Source organism: Geotrypetes seraphini, chromosome 8 (genome assembly GCF_902459505.1).
Source record: "Geotrypetes seraphini chromosome 8, aGeoSer1.1, whole genome shotgun sequence".
NCBI classification, from domain to species: Eukaryota; Metazoa; Chordata; class Amphibia; order Gymnophiona; family Dermophiidae; genus Geotrypetes; species Geotrypetes seraphini.
The window spans coordinates 184,606,119-184,629,531 of NC_047091.1; the positions used below are offsets into that span (position 1 = coordinate 184,606,119).

Below are 23,413 nucleotides of genomic sequence, written 5' to 3' on the forward strand. Positions count from 1 at the left end.
GGCTATCTTTAGCCACTATGACTTAGCTAGCCAATGAATATTGACTTAGCAGCTATGTCAAATGCGGCTGAACTTAGTCTGGAAATTCAATGCCGGTGGCCGAATGTCTGGATTTACCACCGGCCACGGGAGGTGGCTGGGCTGCCTCCTGTGGTTTGAATATCAGGACCACAGAGAGTATATAAATTATTCTTTAAGGTACGTAAGATAGATTGTAAGCCCACCGGGACAGATAGGGAAAATTCTTGAGTACCTGATTGTAAAAACGCTTAGATAACCTTGATAGGCGGTATATAAAATCCTAATAAACTTGAAACTTGTAGTTTTTCAGAAGATATAGCGGCCCTAGAAAAGATTCAAAGAAGAGCGACCAAGATGGTAAAGGGGATGGAACTCCTCTCGTATGAGGAAAGACTAAAGAGTTTAGGGCTCTTCAGCTTGGAAAAGAGACGGCTGGGGGAAGCGATCCAAGATGGCCGCGGACAACAGTCAGTGATAGAGACGCTCTCAGAGAACTGTGTTTCCATACCGGAGCGCAGCGATGCCGAAAAGGAGAGGGAAAAGCGCCGCTGGAGCCTCGCGGCGCTTGGAGACTCCCTCACAGGCAACGATTGATGATTTTCTGAGACGCCTTCAACAGGAACCTTTCGCGACTGGGAGTCGCCCGCTGGAGCCACGGGCATTGAGTGAAGCCGCCCTGTGTCTCCCTGGGCTGGAATCCACGCTGAGCCCAGACGCTAGGACCCCGCCTCCACAACCGCAGAGTGCCAGCTCTCCACGGGAGGACAGTCTGCCTGAGGTGGTGGACTCTATGTCCCGGGAGGCTATCTTGAGTTGGGCACTGGATGAGAGCTTGTCTGCGGGGGATCCATCGGTGGAGCAAGAGGAACAAGGCGTTCAGGAGGGAATCAGAACAGCTGGACAGGATTCAAAGGCTGCAAGTATCTTGACAATTACTAAACCCATTAATGTTACCCTGGACTCGCTATGGGATTTAGTTGTGACTCTGGGTCAAACTTTGTCACCCCAAATTAAAGTTGTAAAACAGAAATTCCAGGAACAAAATGAGGATATAAAAACTTTGAAACAGGATAATATTGCAATTAATACAAAAATTGAAAAAATTGAAAATGATTTCTTGGAAGTTAATAAGATTCAGTCCACTATAATCAGAGACAATCTGAATCTGAGAAGGAAGATGGAAATTTTGGAGAATAACAGCAGAGCTAATAATCTTAGAATTTTAAATTTTCCCAAAATATCCTCAATCTCAGCTAAAGAAATGTTAAAAAAAATATTTTCAGGATATGCTTGATGTCTCAGAAGAAATTTTTCCTCCATTTTCAAAAATCTATTATCTTCCAATGGAAAATCAGGAAAGGCAGCAATCCAGGCAACAACAAGATCAGGATCAGGAGCAACAGATGGACTTAACAACTATGCTGGATACTTCATTGAAAGAATTAGTAAGACCAGCTACATTGTTGGCCAATGTAGTATTGCTGCCAGATAAAAACTGGATATTAAAACAGACACAAGGAATTTCTAGGTCAAAAAATCCAAATATTTCCGGATGTAACAAAAGAAACTCAGAAGCAAAGAAAACAATTTTTGTTGTTAAAACCAGGAGGAATTGCAATGGGTGCAACTTTTCTTTTACGATATCCATGTAAATGTTTAGTAAAATATAAATCTTCTAACTACATATTCTTTGAACCCTCTCAGCTGTCGGGATTTCTAACCATGAAACGTCTTGAGGGGGGAAATGCGATAACAACTGCAATTGAATAAGAGAAAATAATTTTTTTCTGTACTCACTGAAAGTTGTCTGCTTTTCTTCAATAGGATATGTTATTTCCTTTCTTTTTATATTAATTCACTCATTTGAATTTTGGATCGCTCTATTATGGGACTTTAAAGATTGATTAAGTTGATAATTTTACTTTAAAAATTTTGTTGTTGTGATATTGGAATCCATATCTTATTCATTTTCTGTACAAGAAGTTTATTTTCTTGTTTAAATTGTTAAAATAATAAACAAAACAAAAAAAGGAAAAGAGACGGCTGAGGGGAGTCTACAAAATCCTGAGTGGAGTAGAACAGGTACAAGTGGATCGATTTTTCTCTCCGTCAAAAATTACAAAGACTAGGGGAAGTTACGAGGAAATACTTTTAAAACCAATACGAGGAAATTTTTTTTTTCACTCGGAGAATAGTTAAGCTCTGGAACGCCAGAGGTTGTGGTAAGAGCAGATAGCGTAGCTGGTTTTAAGAAAGGTTTGGACAAGTTCCTGGAGGAAAAGTCCATAGTCTGTTATTGAGAAAGACATGGGGGAAGCCACTGCTTGACCTGGATCGGTAGCATGGAATGTTGCTACTCGGGATTCTAGAATCTTGTTGTTCTAAGGGATTCCGGAATGTTGCTACTCCTTGGGTTTTGGCCAGGTACTAGGGACCTGGATTGGCCTCCGTGAGAACGGGCTACTGGGCTTGATGGACCATTGGTCTGACCCTGTCAGGCTATTCTTATGCTCTTATGTTCTTCTGAATTGTAAAATCTGCTTTTTTTTGTTGTTGTTAAGAGCATTTAATTAACTAAAAGAAAGTGTTCACGGCTTGAGGAATTGGAATCTTTATTGCTCTTTCTGAGTTTTGCTCCCTGCCAAGTATCTCCTTTAGATTTTCCTTTCCTTTTTAGAGCTGTAGATGTTCTTTTTTAATTAACCCAAACATCTTTTTTTATGTGCAGTTTCCATTAGAACTATAAAACATGCTGAAATTTCATAATTGAATTCTGAAATCTGTTTACATTCAGCAGAGCTAAATGGCCATTATAGACAGAGGCAATATCGTCAGAAAGAGTGCAGTGGCACCCTCTTATTCCTGCCTGCATCAGGAGCTCAGGGCAAACTGCCGAATACCTATTCACTGGTGTGTACAGAACTAAACCCATTATCATATTTGGAACTCCCTAAGTGTTTCTCTGTTGATGGTCTCACTGGAGAAGCCAAGAGTTGCCTGCAATGGCCGCTTCAGGGTAGAAATTCAGGTGTGAGGAAGTCAGGCATTCTTCCTCACGAGTGATGTTATTTTATCAATGGGCAACAGAGGGCACAGGCCCATTAGGGGGGTAAGCTACGGGATCCAAGATGCATTGAGTTCTGTAGCTTAGAGCTCAACCCTCATCCAGCAGGTGGCGCTAAACTATAGGAACTGACTCCCCCTGCTGATGTCATGGGGTGGGACCCAGGCAGGAAGAGCTTCATATGCCCAGTCTGGGATTTATTCAGAGAGGGCCCTGTGGGAAGGTGAGAGCCTACATGAAGAGGCTTCCCTGAGCAGAGAAGGCTCAGAAGTCGTGGGTTAAGAAGAAACCTGGGAAGTTGAAAAGACTGCTTGACCGAGCTGGTATCATGAGGTTGCTTTGTGCTTCGCTGGCTGAGATAAGCCCAATTTATTATTCTGTGAACTATGGAATATGTTTATTGGTCAAAGAAGTGTTTGGAGATTCCTGTGATGTGAAGAATTATGTTATTGATTCAGATTACAGAGTTGAACTAAGAGTGATTTCCTCCCTGGTCTGTGAAGGAACAGACTCAGGTCCTATAAACAAATATGTGTTTCATTATACCTTACAAGAGTGTCTAGAACAGGGGTGCCCAAATGGTCATAGAAACATAGAAAGATGATGGCAGAAAAGGGCTATAGCCCATCAAGTCTGCCCACTCTACTGTCCCACCCCATTAAGTCAGAGTGGCAACGCGAGTCGATCGCATTGCCTTCAGTTCTACTTGCTTCCCGTCTCAGAAGCGCTGAGCCGACCAACTTCCCCAACCCAACGTCAATTCTGACGTCAGAAAGGCAGTTCCGGGCCAGCCAATCGCTGCCTGGCTGGCCCGGAACTTCCACTCCGACTTCAGAAATGATGTCGAGGAGAGGAAATCTGGTCAGCCTGATGCTTCTGTGTGGGGAAGCAGGGAGAGCTTGGGGCGGCGGTGGTTTGGAGGCCTGTTCCCCGATGGCGGCGGCAGTGGCTTGGGAGCAGGCAGGGAGACAGAAAGAAGGGGGAACGGAAAGAGAAAGAGAGACAGAAAGAAAGGGGGGGGGCAGGGAGACAGAAAGAAAGAAAGGGGAGGGGGGGCTGGGAGAGAGGAAGAAAAAGTTGGCAGAGGGAATGAGGTCTGGAAGCATCTAGCAGGCTGAAAGAAGAGAAGAAATATTGGATGCACAGTCAGAAGAAGAAAGTGCAACCAGAGACTCATGAAATCACCAGACAACAAAGGTAGGAAAAATGAATTATTTTCAATTTAGTGATCAAAATGTGTCCGTTTTGAGAATTTATATCTACTGTCTATATTTTGCACTATGGCCCCCTTTTACTAAACTGCAATAGCAGTTTTTAGCGCAGGGAGCCTATGAACGTCGAGAGCAGCGCAGGGCATTCAGCGCAGCTCCCTGCGCTAAAAACTGCTATCGTGGTTTAGTAAAAAGGGAGGGGGTATATTTGTCTATTTTTGTCTAGTTGTTCCTGAGGTGACATTGCATAAAGTCAGCTGCCTTGACCTCTTTGAAAACCCATGGAATATAAATAATAATTAACATTTTCTCTGCGTAGTGTGCTTTGTATTTTTTAAATTTTATTGTTGGTAGATCATTTTGACTTGGTCATTTTAAAAGTAGCTCACAAGCCCAAAAAGTGTGGGCACTCCTGGTGTAGAATGTGTATACGTGTGAATACACAAAGGGTTATTAGAAAGGCTGGCCAGGAGCACCGTATGTGCTGGTAATGTGACGGGGGATGACCGCTCGGCCTGTTCACATCAGGCACACAACCCAAGTAGGATGAGAGGATCCTGAGCTGCTACTGCTTCCAACGCACTGCTTGATCCAGCACCTTGTACAATTTCTCAGAACATAAGAAGTTGCCTCCACTGGATCAGACCAGAGGTCCATCGGGCCCAGCAGCCCGCTCCCACGGCAGCCCATCAGGTCCATGACCTGAAAAGTGATTCTTTGTCTGAAACCCTTCATTCCCCTTTTCCCTTCATAGTCCTATCTCTACCTCTATCTGTATCCCTCAATCCCCGAGTCCTTCAGGAATTTATCCAATCCCTCTTTGAAACCCCATAATGTACTCTGTCATATCACATCCTCCGGAAGCGCATTCCAGGTGTCCACCACCCTCTGAGTGAAAAAGAATTTCCTAGCATTGTCCCCTTGTTCTTGTAGTTCCCAATAGGCTGAAGAATCTGTCCCTCTCCACCTTCTCTATGCCCTTCATGATCTCGTATGTCTCTATCATGTCTCCTCTGAGTCTCCGCTTCTCCAGGGTGAAGAGCCCCAGCCTTTCTAACCTGTCTGCGTATGAAAGGTTTTCCATACCTTTTATCATTTTCGTCGCCCTTCTCTGAACCCTTTCAAGTATCGCCATGTCCTTCTTGAGGTACGGTGAACAAAATATCCAGAAATGATCCCTCCAACAGAAGACTGAGAAAACGTGTGCACATTACAAAAAAGTTTAAAAAATGTCTTTTTCAAAATTTAAGTTAGCCCTCAAGACACACTTACTTAAAGGGTCAGGTTAGGATGCTCCCACCATGATGACAGTCCCTACCTATGTAATGTGTTGGCCAATCTCTTCTTGATCTCTAGTTTTTAATCTCTTTACCTCTAATGTAATTAAATTGTAAACTGGCCTGTTGTGTTTCCTTGAAAAACAATATATAAAGTCAATAATCCATAAACCATAAACTAATCTTGGCAGCTTGCAAACAAGACCTATCGCGGGCCATTTTCGAAAAGGACTAAGTCTAAGTCCAATTTGGATATTTAAGAACATGAGAATACCTTTACTGGGCCAGACCAACGGTCCATCAAGCCCTATAGCCCGTTCTCATGGTGGCCAATCCAGATCACTAGTACCTGGCCAAAACCCAAGAAGTAGCAACATTCCATTCAGAATCCTAAAATAGCAAGATTCCGGAATCCCAGAGAGTAACAAGATTCTGGAATCCTCAGTGTAGCAACATTCCATGCTACTGATCCAGGGCAAGCAGTGTCTTCCTCCATGTCGTTCTCAATAACAGACTATGGACATTTCCTCCAGGAACTTGTCCAAACCTTTCTTAAAACCAGCTACGCTATCTTCTCTTACCATATCCTCTGGCAACGCGTTCCAGAGCATAACTATTCTCTCGGTGAAAAAATATTTCCTCCTATTGGTTTTAAAAGTATTTCCCCGTAACTTCATCGAGTGTCCCCTAGTCTTTGTAATTTTTGACAGAGTGAAAAGTCGGAAGCGCAGAAATGTCCATTTTTGAAATCCCAACCACTAGACATCCAAAAATATATATTTTTTAAATCGCCTACTTGGACATCTAGGCCAACATGATGTCCAAACTTTAGGATGTCTAACTTTATCCCCTATTTTCAACCAAAGAAGTTAGAAATGTCCAAACCCAGACCATTTGGACGTGGGAGGGGCCAGCATTGTGATGAACTGGCCAAATGGACATACCAACAGAGCAGTTGGTCACCTTAGAGGGCACTGCTGTGAACTTCACATAAAGGGTGCATACATGTCATCATATATCCCTTATAATTTATGGTAAGCCCTCCAAAACTCCCCCAAAATCTACTATACTCACCTGTCTACCACCTCAATAGCCCTTATGACTTCAGGTGGCACCTAGATGGCAGTATAGTAAGATTTGGGTGGGTTTTGATGGTGGGTTAGAGTGCTTTATGTGTGGCTCTTCCTCTCTATGGTTCACTAGTCCACCCATCTGACTACTTGAGACTAGGGTTACAAGATGTCTGGATTTCCCCGGACAGCTTTTCAAAACCCGGCACTTTGTCCGGGTTTTGAAAAGCTTCCTTGAAATCACATCAGGCACATGACATCATCTTGTTGCAATCACACATACATGGATGCCCTCCTGCCTGACGAGAGCAGGTAGCGGGGGTGGGGCTAGGGAGGGATTGGGGGTGGTGTGGGACTGGGCGGGCCTGGGGGGTTGGGGCTAAGGATCCGGATTTTACTAAAGTAACCCTACTTAAGACACCTATGTGATGCTCTGCTAGGATTTTCCATACCAGATGCTGCTGTTCCAGAGACAGATTTGAGGTGTATGTGTGTGTGTGTGTGTGTGTGTGGGGGGTCATTACTTAATCCCTCCAGTGGTAATCTGGTCAGTTTGGGTAACTTTTTGGCACTTAGACGCTTCCATAAAAAATCTAGCTCAAAACATTTAAGTTCCATCCAGGACATCTTGGAAAAGGTTTGAGTGTCGCCGCAAGACAGCTAAGTTAAGTACACCCAAAATATGCCCATAACACCCTCCCTGGAGCTCTGGATGGGTTCCACAATCGACTCACATTGCCTTGGTGATCGACCATTTTCCGGACCTGGCCGGCTGTGCACCCCCCTAAGGCTGCACCCGGGGCAGACCTTCTCCCCCACCCCACCCCCGCCACTGTTGGGATCTAGCTAGGTACTTGGGACCTGGGTTGGCTACTGTTGGGAACAGGATACTGGGCTTGATGGACCTTTGGTCTGTCTCAGAACGAGGTCTTGTTCTTCTGAGCTCACTCCAACCTATCCAAACCATCTCATCATTTGTAGGATTCAGACCATGAAAGTCCTCATGTTCCAAATTTCTGCCCTTCTAAGCCCATCCTAAACCGAATTGCCATATATAGCAAGTCTGCCCAAATCTGGCCACAGTACTTCAATTTATACTAATTAGATATCCTCAATGTTTATCCCAAGCTTTCATGAATTCTGTCACCATTTTCCTCTCCACCACCTCCCTCAGCAGGGCGTTCCAGGCATCCACCACCCTCTCTGTGAGAAAGAATTTCCTAACGTTACTCCGAAGTCTGGTTTGAATTAGCAGCGGTGGAGAAAAAAGCACTAAAAGATTCCGAATCGGTGCGCTTAGACTTGCAGCGGATCCCAGAAGCCACCGCTTATTGGAAGAGTTCTTTCCTGATTTTCCCCCCCTCCTTGCCCCCCAGAGAGGTTAAGTGCATGAAGCAGATCTCATAGCTCCCCAGAAACGTGGTGCTAAAGTCTACCGCTTCACAGCCTCAGTTTATGCCCTCAGCTGGTAAGTCCCTCCTATCTGTGTCCTTCTGCCCAAATACCTGCTTTCAACTCTTAACTCCTCTCACCTTGAGTTCTGCATCTCCAGCCCTATATGTCATGTCTGTCTATCCAAGTTAGATTATAAGCTCTTCTGAGGAGGGACCGTCTAGTAAGTGCTTTCAGCGCTATATGTGATAAATAGTAGCAGTAGTTTTATCAATTTTCCTCTGAAAAAGATTTGGTTCTATATTAATACTGTTCAAGTGTGTGTGTGTGTGTGGGGGGTGGTGCCTAAGCACTGGGGAAGAGTGGAGGGGGGTACATGGTATGGCGATGCCGGGCACCAGTGCCCTGAATGTCCCTCGCTATCCTACTGGTCCTTATACATCTCCAATCCTGGAATGCCAATTGTAAAATGCCATTCAGCGCCATTTTTTTTAGCGTTGAATTTTGGACGCCATTTATAGAATCTGCCCCTTAGCGCGCATCTTCCTGGGGCCTAATTTTAGGTGACCTTTAGAGAATTTACCCCATGGTGCTCACTCTTCAAAAAGAGTCTGCACTATTATCGGCAAATGACGTTTGTCGCAAACGATCGCTCATCTCTGCCTCATTAAAAATGCCTGATCCAAAATGGTGACCTGCGACCCCTGAGTGAGTTTTATGCTTCTGGCATCGACCTTTGCGGAAACTCGTTTCATGGTAACCATAAATGGAATAGAAGACAAAGAAGAAAAAATAGTTATTATGGTGGGTGACCTCTGTTATTTTAGTTCCGTATTTTTACCTCTGCATTCTTGACATTCTGTGCAGTTCCATATCATCACTGCCCCGAAATCCTTTGGCAAATGGGTTGTTTTCAATCTTTAGCTGGGTGATCTGGAGAAAGGAAGAGAAGTAACCTGATTAAAGTCAATCTCTTGCTACCCTCATACTAGAGAATGACACAGGGACAAATTTTTCCCTGTCCCCGTGGGAACTCATTTTCCTGTCCCGTACTCATGAGTTCTTTTCCTGTCCCTGCCCCATTCCTGCAAGCTCCGTCCTCATCTGCACAAGCCTCAAATACTCTAAAAACATAAGTGTTCGTAGCTTGTACAGTTAAGGCAGAGCTTACAGGAATGGGACAAGTTCAAGTTTCAAGTTTTATTGATTTTGATAAATCGCCTATTTTGTACTAAGCGAGCAACAATTAAAAAAAAAATGCTATACATAGTTTTAAAAGAGGTACATAAAAAATTTCGGACAGACAATACTGACAAACTTGAGAAACAATGGGAAGGGATAAAGTAGGGATGGGATGGGGAAAAATTTGTCCCCATATCATTCTCTACACTGCACCACTCTAGAAAATCAACTTGTAGTCAAAGTGAGCCAAGTACAGGACAATGAAGCCATTGTGACATCACTGATGAGGTTGGCTTTTATTGGTGGAAGGAGGCATTATGACATCACAATCTCAGCTCTGGTTATCAGAGGCTGAAACTCTTCACACTATTTATTTATTCAATTTTCTATACTGTTCGCCCAAGTAGAGAATGACACAGGGACAAATTTGTCCCTGTCCCCATGGGAACTTATTTTCCCGACCTCACGAGTTCTTGTCCTGTCCCTGCTCCATTCCTGCAAGCTCTGGAAAATGAGTTCCCACAGGGACGGGGAAAAATTTCTCCCCATGTCATTCTCTAATCCTGGGATCTACTTGCTGAATGCAGTCCACCGTTGAATTTGCGTGGCACCCGAGACCACGGGAAGTATGCACAGAAAACATCGTTAACCAGAGAATCATGATTTACGAACAGATTGTCTATATATAAGAGCATAGATTCGCGTTGAATATTGAGAAATGTACTTCATGTCGGATAACAGGTCATTTATCCACAGCCTCAGGCAGACTTGTTGTTATTAGGGAAAAAGATTCCATTAGTACAGCCTTTTAGGCATCTAGAAGTTATTGTCGACCATCGATTCCCTTTTCAAAATCAAAATATCAGCTTCGGTGAAGTCCTGTTTCTATCCCCTTAGAACAGGGGTGTCAAAATCCCTCCTCGAAGGCCGCAATCCAGTCGGGTTTTCAGGATTTCCCCAATGAATATGCATGAGATCTGTTAGCATACCATGAAAGCAGCGCATGCAAATAGATCTCATGCATATTCATTAGGGAAATCCTGAAAACCCGACTGGATTGCGGCCCTCGAGGAGGGACTTTGACATTCCTGTACTAGGGTATATACCAGGGGTGGGCAACTCCGGTCCTTGAGGGCTGGAATCCAGTCGGGTTTTCAGGATTTCCCCAATGAATATGCATGAGATCTGTTAGCATACCATGAAAGCAGCGCATGCAAATAGATCTCATGCATAGTCATTAGGGAAATCCTGAAAACCCGACTGGATTGCGGCCCTCGAGGAGGGACTTTGACATTCCTGTACTAGGGTATATACCAGGGGTGGGCAACTCCGGTCCTTGAGGGCTGGAATCCAGTCGGGTTTTCAGGATTTCCCCAATGAATATGCATGAGATCTGTTAGCATACCATGAAAGCAGCGCATGCAAATAGATCTCATGCATATTCATTAGGGAAATCCTGAAAACCCGACTGGATTGCGGCCCTCGAGGAGGGACTTTGACATTCCTGTACTAGGGTATATACCAGGGGTGGGCAACTCCAGTCCTTGAGGGCTGGAATCCAGTCGGGTTTTCAGGATTTCCCCAATGAATATGCATGAGATCTGTTAGCATACCATGAAAGCAGCGCATGCAAATAGATCTCATGCATATTCATTAGGGGAATCCTGAAAACCCGATTGGATTGCGGCCCTCGAGGAGGGACTTTGACATTCCTGTACTAGGGTATATACCAGGGGTGGGCAACTCCGGTCCTTGAGGGCTGGAATCCAGTCAGGTTTTCAGGATTTCCCCAATGAATATGCATGAGATCTGTTAGCATACCATGAAAGCAGCGCATGCAAATAGATCTCATGCATATTCATTAGGGAAATCCTGAAAACCCGACTGGATTGCGGCCCTCGAGGAGGGACTTTGACATTCCTGTACTAGGGTATATACCAGGGGTGGGCAACTCCGGTCCTTGAGGGCTGGAATCCAGTCGGGTTTTCAGGATTTCCCCAATGAATATGCATGAGATCTGTTAGCATACCATGAAAGCAGCGCATGCAAATAGATCTCATGCATATTCATTGGGGAAATCCTGAAAACCCGACTTGTTTACAGCCCTCGAGGAGGGACTTTGATACCCCTGCCTTAGAATGTTACAGGCAGTCAGAGGTTATTTTCATACTCTCATTCATGATATCAAAATTAGAATATTGTAGCATCATGTACAAAGGGCTTTCAAAGAATAATCTAAAAAGAATACAAGCAATCCAAAATACAGTAATTCAATTATTAGGATGTAAAAAAAAGTTTAATAGAGGGATCCCCCTTATTTTTATAGGATACTATACAAAGCTTTCATTTTAACTCATAAGGCTTTTATTGTGGGTCAAAGCAGCTCCTGATTGGTGTAACCATGACTTTAGTTCCAGGAAGAGGCGGTCGGAAAATGTGCCCGGCTTCGTAAGTACAATTTAAGCACCCGCCGGCGCCCCAGCTAGCCCTCTCCTGCCTTCGATCAGCTGAAAAACCGTATTAGCGTTTTTTTCAAAATTCGTAGGTATTCCTGGAACGGAACCCCCGCGAATTTTGGGGGAGTACTGTATACACAAGTGACACAAATTTTGAAACACGTGTCTATTTATTTATTTTTCTTTCACCCCCACATTCTCTCACTCCCCAAATTCTTCACTAGAACTGTGGTCTGAGAAGGAACCAGAGACCTTTTGCAATAAATACAGCTCCGAATCCACTTCCCAAGGTGGTCTCCCCTTCCCTCCAACGAGTCTTGGTGGTATTTATTTTTCTCAGAGCCTTTTCATATTGGCTGGTTTTGCTTTTACTGTAAATAATACATTTATTTACAGCATAACTTCTTGTGTTCTACAATAAGGCCATATTCTATAAATGGCGATATAAGTTAGTTGGCAGTAGTGGAATGGTATTTGACTATTAGAAAAAGAGTAGGCGCCTAACAGCGCCTTACGCCTGAGGACTTAGGCATCCGCCTACATTGCAGAAGCTTAAGTTTTCTGGTTAGCTGCGATTCATTAAACGGCGCCTAAGTATAATTATTGTAACTCTCTCTATAAGGGAATTACGCCAAAAGAAATTTGTCGCTTACAAATAATTCAAAACACCTCCATTAAGATCATTACCAATTCCGAAAAATTCGATCAGGTCACCCCTCTTTTGCCAAAGGCCCACCGGTTACTGATCTCACTTAGAATGACATATAAAACAGGACTCTTTAACATTTAACACTGAAATGACGAATTCTCCCGTTTCATTGATAAACGTCTCGTGCCTCACACGCCATCTTGCATACTACGCTCCGGGTCGCAAAATTTATTGATAGTCCCATCCCTGAAAGTAATTTACACACGTCGGAATACATCGTTTTCCGTCACAGCTCCTACTCTATGGAACTCGCTCCCTGCCTTTTTACGAGAGGAGAAAAGATGAGATAAGTTCAAGGGATCCCTAAAATGCTTTCTTTTTAAAGATGCATTTGATCCTTAAGCCACAACATTAATCCACTCGTATGAGGAAAGAATAAAACGGCAGCTTGGAAAAGAGACGGCAGAAGGGAGTCTACAAAATCCTGAGTGGAGTAGAACGGGTACAAGTGGATCGAATTTTCGCTCCGTCAAAAATTACAAAGACTAGGGGGACGCTCGATGAAGTTACAGAGAAATACTTTTAAAACCAATAGGAGGAAATTTTTTTTCACTCAGAGAATAGAATAGTTAAGCTCTGGAAAGCTTTGCCAGAGGATGTGGTAAGAGCGGATAGACAGGGGTGAAGCCACTGCTTGACCTGGATCGGTAGCATGGAATGTTGCTACTCTTTGGCGTTCTAGAATCATGTTACTCTCTGGGATTCTGGAATAATTTTATTCTTTGAGATTCTGTATGGAATGTTGCTACTCTTTGGGATTCTGGAATCTTGCTATTCTTTGGGATTCTGCATGGAATGTTGCTACTCTTTGGGATTCCAGAATCTTGCTATTCTTTGGGATTCTGCATGGAATGTTGCTACTCTTTGGGATTCCAGAATCTTGCTATTCTTTGGGATTCTGCATGGAATGTTGCTACTCTTTGGGATTCTGGAATCTTGCTATTCTTTGGGATTCTGCATGGAATGTTGCTACTCTTTAGGATTCTGGAATCTTGCTATTCTTTGGGATTCTGCATGGAATGTTGCTACTCTTTGGGATTCTGGAATCTTGCTATTCTTTGGGATTCTGCATGGAATGTTGCTACTCTTTGGGATTCTGGAATCTTGCTATTCTTTGGGATTCTGCATGGAATGTTGCTACTCTTTGGGATTCTGGAATCTTGCTATTCTTTGGGATTCTGCATGGAATGTTGCTACTCTTTGGGATTCTGGAATCTTGCTATTCTTTGGGATTCTGCATGGAATGTTGCTACTCTTTGGGATTCCAGAATCTTGCTATTCTTTGGGATTCTGCATGGAATATTGCTACTCTTTGGGATTCTGGAATCTTGCTATTCTTTGGGATTCTGCATGGAATGTTGCTACTCTTTGGGATTCTGGAATCTTGCTATTCTTTGGGATTCTGCATGGAATGTTGCTACTCTTTGGGATTCTGGAATCTTGCTATTCTTTGGGATTCTGCATGGAATGTTGCTACTCTTTGGGATTCTGGAATCTTGCTATTCTTTGGGATTCTGCATGGAATGTTGCTACTCTTTGGGATTCCAGAATCTTGCTATTCTTTGGGATTCTGCATGGAATGTTGCTACTCTTTGGGATTCCAGAATCTTGCTATTCTTTGGGATTCTGCATGGAATGTTGCTACTCTTTGGGATTCTGGAATCTTGCTATTCTTTGGGATTCTGCATGGAATGTTGCTACTCTTTAGGATTCTGGAATCTTGCTATTCTTTGGGATTCTGCATGGAATGTTGCTACTCTTTAGGATTCTGGAATCTTGCTATTCTTTGGGATTCTGCATGGAATGTTGCTACTCTTTAGGATTCTGGAATCTTGCTATTCTTTGGGATTCTGCATAGAATGTTGCTACTTTTTGGGATTCTAGAATCTTGTTGGCTTTGGCGTTCTCTCTGACATCACTTCCTAGACGTGGTGTCAGAGAGAGTGCCGAAACTGACGTGGGCAACACCGAAGATAAATAGGTGCGGGGGAAGTGGTGCGCATGCAGCAGGGGGAGGAGTGGGGGCGAAGAGGAGCAAGATGGCGCCACTGGTGTTCTCATCCATTGGTGTCTTCTTCTCCCGCACAGGAAATTTGCAGAGTATTTGGTATGGAAATAAGAACATAAGACTAGCCTTACTGGGTCAGACAATGGTCCATCAAGCCCAGTAGCCTGTTCTCATGGTGGCCAATCCAGGTCCCTAATACACTGCCAAAACCCAAAGAGTAGCAACATTCTGGAATCCCAAAGAGTATCAAGATTCCGGAACCCAAAGTGTAGCAACATTCCATGCTACCAATCCAGGGCAAGCAGTGGCTTCCCCATGTCTTTCTTAATAACAGACTATGGACTTTTCCTCCAGGAACTTGTCCAAACCTTTCTTAAAATCAGCTACGCTATCCGCTCTTACCACATCCTCTGGCTGAACAAACTGCGCATTGATGCTTTAACTATATCTAATTGCAAGCTATGGACATATTCATCTTACCTTGTGGTTTTGATATGAGGTCACAGCGATGAATGCTGTCTCCGGAAACACATGGGTGCAAAACGCTGTGTTTTTAGAGCCAAATCCATTGTTTTCATCCGCTTTCACAATATGAAGCCTTGGTTGGTATTTATGCATCGAATTTAGAATAATCTTCAACAGTAATTAAAAAAAAAAAGAGAGAGAAAAGTAAATGGTCATAAATAATTCACTTCTTTTGACTTTTTCAAAGAGTGGAAATAATACTGAAAATTAATTGCTTGCAAACAGAAAATTCTAAGATAAGTTTCACTTTTACAATGCAAAAAAAAAAAAAAAAAAAAAGATTTTGGGAAACCACTTGGGACAACTTTGGATTTTTCCAAAACAATAGAAGCTTTAGCATGGAGTGCGTTTGCAACAATCTGATTAAAAAAATAAATTTCTAAACACCTGGTTCTTCTGGTCCTAATAGGTTCAGATCAGCCAGATTTTAAATTAAGGCCTGTGTCGCTTGACCTTTCACTGTGTGTAGCATTTTTGAGAATGTGGAATAGCTCTCGCTGATTTAAATTAAGACACTATTGATATCACATATTAAGTCTAAAAGTATGCAGATGATATTTTGGGTCCCCCCCCCCAATTAAGAAACAGTATCATAAGAACATAAGAATAACCTTACTGGGGTAGACCAATGGTTCATCTAGCCCAGTATCCCGTCTTCGCGGAGATCAATCCATGTTGCAAGTACCTGGCAAAATCCCAAATAGTAGCAGCATTCCATGCCACTGTCCCATGTCTGTCTCAACAGCAGACTATAGACTTTTCCTCCAGGAACTTGTCCAAACCTTTTTTGAAAACCAGCTACATTAACCATTCTCACCACATCCTCTGGCAACACCTTCCAGAGCTTAACTATTCTCTGACTGAAAAAAATATTTCCTCCTATTGGTTTTAAAAGTATTTCCCTGTAACTTCATCAAGTGTCCCCTAGTCTTTGTAAATCTTGATGCAGTAAAAAATATAAGAACATAAGGCACAGAGATTGTATGTGTGTTACACATGCACAATCTGCCCCATTAAAAAAAAAGAAAAAAGTCCCCCATGCTGATGGCCCTCCCAAATGACCCCCCCTCCCAACAAACCGGCACTGCGACCCCCCACAACAGTGGAAATGGCAGAAGGGATGCCTACTCCCTCCTACCTGGCCGAATCCTCCTTGACCATGCCCCCTCCCAGTTCTGGACACCCCGGTGCCACCGACCCCCTAACCATCCCCCCTTCTCCCCCCCCCAAAAGGCAGGAGGGATACCGTATTTTCACATAGATAACGCGCACCCGTGTAAAACGCGCACACGGGTATAGCGCGCGAAAAACACAACTTTATGTACAGAAATTTTTATATACCGCGCGCACACGTATACCGCGCATGCTGCCCAACTCTCCTTTCACCCGCCCCGACTCTCCTCTGGCCACCCCGACTCTCCTTTCGCCCGCCCTGACTCTCCTCTCCCCCTTGAAGTCCTGTCCCCACCCTGAAAACCTGATGCCCCCCCCCCGACGTTCGATTCACCACCCCCCCTCGCAGGACCGCTCGCACCCCCACCCCGAACGACCGCTCGCACGCGCTCCCACCCGCACCCGCATCCACGATCGGAGCAAGAGGGAGCCCAAGCCCTCTTGCCCGGCCGACTCCCCAACTCCCCGACAATATCGGGCCAGGAGGGAGCCCAAACCCTCCTGGCCAAGGCGACCCCCTACCCCCACCCCGCACTACATTACGGGCAGGAGGGATCCCAGGCCCTCCTGCCCTCGACGCAAACCCCCCTCCCTCCAACGACCGCCCCCCCCAAGAACCTCCGACCGCCCCCCCAGCCGACCCGCGACCCCCCTGGCCGACCCCCACGACACCCCCACCCCCCTTCCCCGTACCTTTGGAAGTTGGCCGGACAGACGGGAGCCAAACCCGCCTGTCCGGCAGGCAGCCAACGACGGAATGAGGCCGGATTGGCCCATCCGTCCCAAAGCTCCACCTACTGGTGGGGCCTAAGGCGCGTGGGCCAATCAGAATAGGCCCTGGAGCCTTAGGTCCCACCTGGGGGCGCGGCCTGAGGCACATGGTCGGGTTGGGCCCATGTGCCTCAGGCCGCGCCCCCAGGTGGGACCTAAGGCTCCAGGGCCTATTCTGATTGGCCCACGCGCCTTAGGCCCCACCAGTAGGCGGAGCTTTGGGACGGATGGGCCAATCCAGCCTCATTCCGTCGTTGGCTGCCTGCCGGACAGGCGGGTTTGGCTCCCGTCTGTCCGGCCAACTTCCAAAGGTACGGGAAAGGGGGGTGGGGGTGTCGTGGGGGTCGGCCAGGGGGGTCGCGGGTCGGCTGGGGGGGCGGTCGGAGGTTCTTGGGGGGGGGGGCGGTCGTTGGAGGGAGGGGGGTTTGTGTCGAGGGCAGGAGGGCCTGGGATCCCTCCTGCCCGTAATGTAGTGCGGGGTGGGGGTAGGGGGTCGCCGTGGCCAGGAGGGTTTGGGCTCCCTCCTGGCCCGATATTGTCGGGGAGTTGGGGAGTCGGCCGGGCAAGAGGGCTTGGGCTCCCTCTTGCTCCGATCGTGGATGCGGGTGGGGGTGGGAGCGCGTGCGAGCGGTCGTTCGGGGTGGGGGTGCGAGCGGTCCTGATGGGGGGGGGGGTGAATCGGGCGTCGGGCGGGGTGGGAACTATGTAGAAAAACTTTTGTATACCGCGCTCACGCGTATAACGCGCGAGGGGTATGCGCGGTAGGTAAAAACGCGTATAACGCGCGCATTATATGCGTGAAAATACGGTACTCACTCTCTCCTGCCACTGGATGCTCCTCCAACCCCAAACCCGCTCCCCGAACGATCCCCCCCATTGGTAGACATTGGGTGCTGGAGGGAAGCACAGTCCCTCCAGATCCGAGGCCCGCCTATAGAAAATGACGGGCCTTCTCCTCTTCGGTGCACCATGTGATGCGCGGGAAAAAGCCTAAGGTCCTGATTGGCTCAGATGCCTAAGGCCTCTCCCAAGGCATCTGAGTCAATCAGGGCCTTAGGCTCCTCCCTCTGTATACCATGTGATGCATGGGAAGGGGCCTAAGGTCCTGATTTGCTCAGCCATCAGACCTTAGGGCCCCTACCTGTGCATCACATGGGGTATAGCCCTAGTTCATCTAGCCCTAAGTTTCACTGCTAGAATAAACTAAGCTAAAACTTAATAAGTTTATAGACCGGATCTTCCCCAAGAATATGGAGCTCGACTCGGTTAACAGTCATAAGTTTGATAATAATAATAATTGATTATAGTAAAGAAAAGGAAAGGAAATATAAACCAGAAGTCATAGAGATGACGTTAAAGAGATTAAGAGACAAGCCCAAGTTGCTGGTAATATAACACGTGTTAATGGTAGCCGTCCTTGAAAACTGTGTCCCTTCTCATTTCAAATGAAGGCACAATCCTAATAATCTATATCTAATCTAAATTGATATTTATAAACTGCTTTATCCCCACAAATAAGTTCAGAGTGGCTCAGAATAAAATTCATTGCAAACATATATAATCATCCAATTTCTAGCTCATACATTTCTCAAACAAAACAAAAGCATTCTTTGTTTTGTTTTGTTTTTTATTGAGCCACTGAAGTGTATTGCAGGAGATCAAATCTTTATTGTAAAATACCCTATCTCTGACCATGGAAAAAGGCCAGTCCAGTGAGTTTATGTCTTCAATAAAATCCACACGGTAAGGGAAAGTCAGAATAAGCTGCCAACTTCAAAATTCAACATTGAAAATATACAACAAAGAAACTTCACAGAAAAACATTCATACATGCATCAGCTGGTTCAAAACAGTGCTCAGAGTTGAATTTGATTTTTCAGACCAGACGCTGGAAAACCAAATGTTTAAACAAGCTGTAACTTCATTCTCTAATCATCGCACATGTTTTTAGTATATAAACTGCAAGTAAAAATTTTTTTTTTGAAAGAACCACTTGCCTGAAATGTATGCATTGATACAAAATCACTTTGGAAAAAACTCTGGGCTTGACGCGTTTCACCGTACCTGCTTCCCAAAGTCCACAGAGCAAACCGCCCAAGACTCAAAAACAAGTGGTCTATCTCGCCTCACCATGCTTTCAACTGGTCTGCGGTTAAAAGCATGGGTGGAGCGAGATAGCCAGACCACTTGTTTTTGGGTCTTGGGCGGTTTGCTCTGCGGGCTTTGGGAAGCAGGTACGGTGAAACGCATCAAGCCCAGAGTTTTTCCAAAGTGATTTTGTATCAACGCATACATTTCAGATAAGTGGTTCATTCAAAAATTTTTTTTTTACTTGTAATTTATATACTAAAAACATGCGCGATGATTAGAGAGTGAAGTTCCAGCCTGTTTAAACATTTGGTTTTCCAGCATCTGATCTGAAAAATCAAATTCAGCTCTGAGCCACTGTTTTGAACCAGCTGATGCATGTATGAATGTTTTTGTGTGAAGTTTCAGAAGCCACTTTGTTGTATATTTTTAATAAAATCAAAATATTCACTTTTCCAAGTGTTGGTGGAAGACTCCCCCTTCCACACATTTTCCAGTCTTTCTGTTTCGGGTTATGTCCTGAAAATGTTCATGATTAATGTAGAACTTGGCGACAGTCTGTCCCGCCAACCCCTGAACCGCCCTCGGCCCCAAGAAGTCACCTTTCTTTGTGGATTCTCTCATCCCATGGTTTTAGTCAAATTGTATTGACATCCTGGTAAGCCTCAGCCATCAGTGGGTGAATGATCTAATGACTTCTAATTTCATTAAGGACTAATTAAGGGTCTCTTGTGCCATTTGTCTCTGAAAGCCTAATGACTGACATCAGACCTCTTGTTTCTTTGTACGGACTATTTCAAGAGTTGCCTCTTCATAGTAGAGGCTTGGCCGCTCTTTCCTATAAATGTATCAAGAACATTGTAGGTTTTTAATCCAAACAGTAAAACTCTAATTTTGTCGGGTATTACTTCTTCCAACTAAATAAGATATTGATTACTCATAAAGACGTATGCAAGTAGCACATGTCATCCCAGCAACATTCTTGCTCTAATCTAAGCTATCTGAAACTACACAGGGAGGAGACTCATGATGATCGAGTGATCCAAGAAAAGAGCTATCTGAACATACTCATGAAAGAGACTCGTGATTCTGGGGAAGAATTATATGAAGATACTCAAAGAGGAGACCTATGATGAGACAATGATTCTAGAGAAGATCTAACTGAAGATAGACAGGGAGAAGAAGCATGATGATACAATGATTCTGGTGAAGAGTTATATGAAGATATACAGGGTAGGAGACAAATGATGATATGGTGATTCTAGAGAAAGGTACTGAGGCTGGTCCAACTCATAGGTTTGTTGGGTTTTTTTTTGGGGGGGGGGTTGTTTTTGTTTTGGTTTTTTTTGCTAAAGCTTAACAAGGATAAACTGCCAGGTTTGACAGCCCTCTAAAAAGAGGAGAAGCCCAGGCTTCCCCAGACGTATGGTAACCCTCGACTGGTCGTAGATGCTTCTGGGGACCTATATATCATAAGAATAAAATACATACACTAATAACATTTGATAATAGGACTTAAAGTGGGCCCGGGATTTAGCTTAAGCAGCGTCTTCCAAGATGGGAAGGCAGTGCAGACCATCACTCTAATAGATTATGGGCATCTTGGGTCAGCGACAGAAAAAAAAAGTTCAGAGGTCAGGGAAATCCATGGGGGAAGGGAAGTAAGTGTTGCTTTGCTTAGGAGAATTTAATACATAAGAACATAAGATTAGCCTTACTGGGTCAGACCAAAGGTCCATCAAGCCCAGTAGCCCGTTCTCACGGTGGCCACTAGTACCTGGCCAAAACCCAAGGAGTAGCAACATTCCATACAAAATCTCAAAGAATAGCAAGATTCCGGAATCCCAGAGAGTAACAAGATTCTAGAATCCCAAAGAGTAGAAACATTCCATGCAGAATCCCAAAGAATAGTAAGATTCCGGAATCCCAAAGAGCGACAAGATTCTAGAACTCAAAAGAGTAGCAACATTCCATGCAGAATCCCAAAGAATAGCAAGATTCCGAAATCCCAAAGAGCGACAAGATTCTAGATCTCGAAAGAATAGCAACATTCCATGAAGAATCCCAAAGCGCAAGAAGATTCTAGAACTCGAAAGAGTAGCAACATTCCATGCAGAATCCCAAGGAATAGCAAGATTCCAGAATCCCAAAGAGCAAGAAGAGTCTAGAACTCCAAAGAGTAGCAGCACACTGGCACAAAAATTCTGGGTCAGCAACAACAGTGCAATTGAGCCAAGGTAAACACATCACTTTCCAATAAAAGGCTCAATAAGCAAAAAGCAAACCAACTGCGTCTTGAAATAAATCACAGCGTTTGGCAAACCACTCAAATTCAGCACCAAGCCGCTACCCTTTCATTCCCATAAGAGCATAAGGGCTGCTATACTGGGACAGATCGAAGCCCCATCAAGCCCGTATGCTGTTTCGAATAATGGCCATCCTGGGTCACAAGTACCTTCAAGTACCAACAATTCCTTCATATCAACAACATAAGAACATTCATCATCCAGGATAGACGTTTCTTGAAATGCTTCTACAAACAATGTCGTTTTTAGTCAAAAAAGGAGGTATTTTCCTGTTTCTGGAGGACTCCAGACCCTCATTTACCAAGCCGCGGTGGAGATTTCTATTGCGGCCCTGGGCACTAAACGGTTCGATGCTCCATAGGAATTCTATAAGTATTGGAGCAGCGTTGGAGCAAACCACTACTGTGGCTTAGTAAAAAGGGTGGGGGAGGGGTTTCAACCCTCATTTAGCACTGAAACACTGATAGCCGCGACTCTGGATCATGTACGTGAACTGCTAGCAAAGGGTTCTAATGCGCTGATCCTTCAATTTGATCTGAGCAGCGCCTTTGATCTGGTGGGTCATGTCAGACTTTTGAATTGTTAAGATTCTATTTTGGATAAATGGAAAAGTGTATAATTGGTTCAAAGGATTTTTGTCAACTTGTTCATATCAGCTTAGATTTAATGACGAATTTTCTGGAAAGTGGAGGACTCTATGCGGTGTTCCGCAGGGCTCCCCACTATCCCCTCTGTCTTCTCTAGGCTCAAAATGAGCTTCTCTGAGATTAAAAATATTCACATATGCAGATGATAGTACCACCATCTTGCGATTTCTCTTTTCTATTGTATCCATCAGAAATGAAGTAGGAGAGATACTTAAGATCATTGAAATATGGATTTGAGAATGACACAGGGAAAAAATTGGTTCCCGATCCCGCGACCTCCGACCCTGTCCCCACCCCCGTGACCACTGTCCCCGCAGCATTCATACAAGCCTCAGTACTGAAATATTTAGCTTATTCCTTCCTTATCAATCAAAGTTCTGGCTGCCGAACTAGAGATGTTCAGCTGGCAGGGCTTTGTTTATAAATTTTTATCAACACAACTAATATACTACTTTATCCTAAAGCTAAAATTAATAAAATAAATATACATTTCTTTTCTACCTTTGTTGTCTGGTTTCTGCTTTCCTCATCTTCTCCTCATTCATTTCCTTCCATCCACTGTCTGCCTTCTCTGTCTCTTCCATATGCTCTGTTACTGTGCCTCTCCCTTCCATCTCTCCCTCCACCCCCCTCCCAATTGGTCTGGCACTCATCTTCTTCCCTCCACCCCCCCCCCCCCCCCCTTAGTCTGGAATCTCTCTCTTCCCCATTTCCCTTCAGCATCTGTTCCTCTCCACCCCACCTTCCCCAGGTCCCTTCAGCATCTGTTCTTCTCCACCCTACCTTTCCTCCCTTTCTCCCTCCCTGCCCCTTACATTCGCGGCAGGCAATTTCTCTAAATTTGCTTCCTACGAGCAGCCGGAGCGTTGAAATCGTGTGTGGCTGCAGGAAAGGTTGTCTCTGATGCAACTTCCAGTTGCGTAAGAGATGACCTTTACAGCAGCCACACGTGATTTCAATGCTCCAGCTGCTCGCAGGAAGCAAATTTAGAGAAATTGCCTGCCGTGAAGGTAAGGGGCAGGGAAGGAGATGCTCAGGCGGTGATCAAATAGCAGTGATCAGTAAGGAGGAAGGGAGGGAGATGCTTTGATGGTGGCTATCAGTAAGGAGGGAGGGAGTGCGATCGGTGACCGCGCGCATTCCCTCCCTTAACTGCAGAGACAAGGCCATTCACCGGTGAATGGCCTTGTCCCCGTAGCCGCGGTGAACACTGTTCCCCCCCTACTGTTTCAGCAGGTTACCCGCATACTGCGGGTAACAGCCACCGTGCCATTCTCTAATATGGATGTCACAATTTAAATTAAAATTAAACCCAGAGAAAACAAAATTTTTTGTTGCTTCGGATCAGAATTTTACTGAAACATCTTTTCTGTTAAACAACACTTCGTATCTACTACAACCCACCATTAAGATCCTGGGCGTTATTCTAGATCAACATTTTAACTATGCAGGATCAGGTAAATGCTCTAGTGCAGAAAGTTGTTTACTCTTTCTGGAAATTGCACAGTATACG

At 44.7% G+C, this 23,413-nt stretch overlaps 1 protein-coding gene across 4 annotated transcripts in view; it reads right to left on the reverse strand.

The window, feature by feature from the left end:
• TBX5 (T-box transcription factor 5) overlaps window positions 1-23,413 on the reverse strand; it is a 74,228-nt gene that overhangs the window by 21,650 nt on the left and 29,165 nt on the right. For all 4 annotated transcript variants that reach the window (XM_033956029.1, XM_033956028.1, XM_033956030.1 and 1 more), the window contains 2 exons: window positions 14,871-15,023; window positions 8,877-8,968 (listed from right to left, as the gene is read on the reverse strand). In XM_033956029.1, coding sequence (XP_033811920.1) covers window positions 8,877-8,968; window positions 14,871-15,023 — 245 coding nt within the window. The remainder of the gene's footprint in view (window positions 1-8,876; window positions 8,969-14,870; window positions 15,024-23,413) is intronic.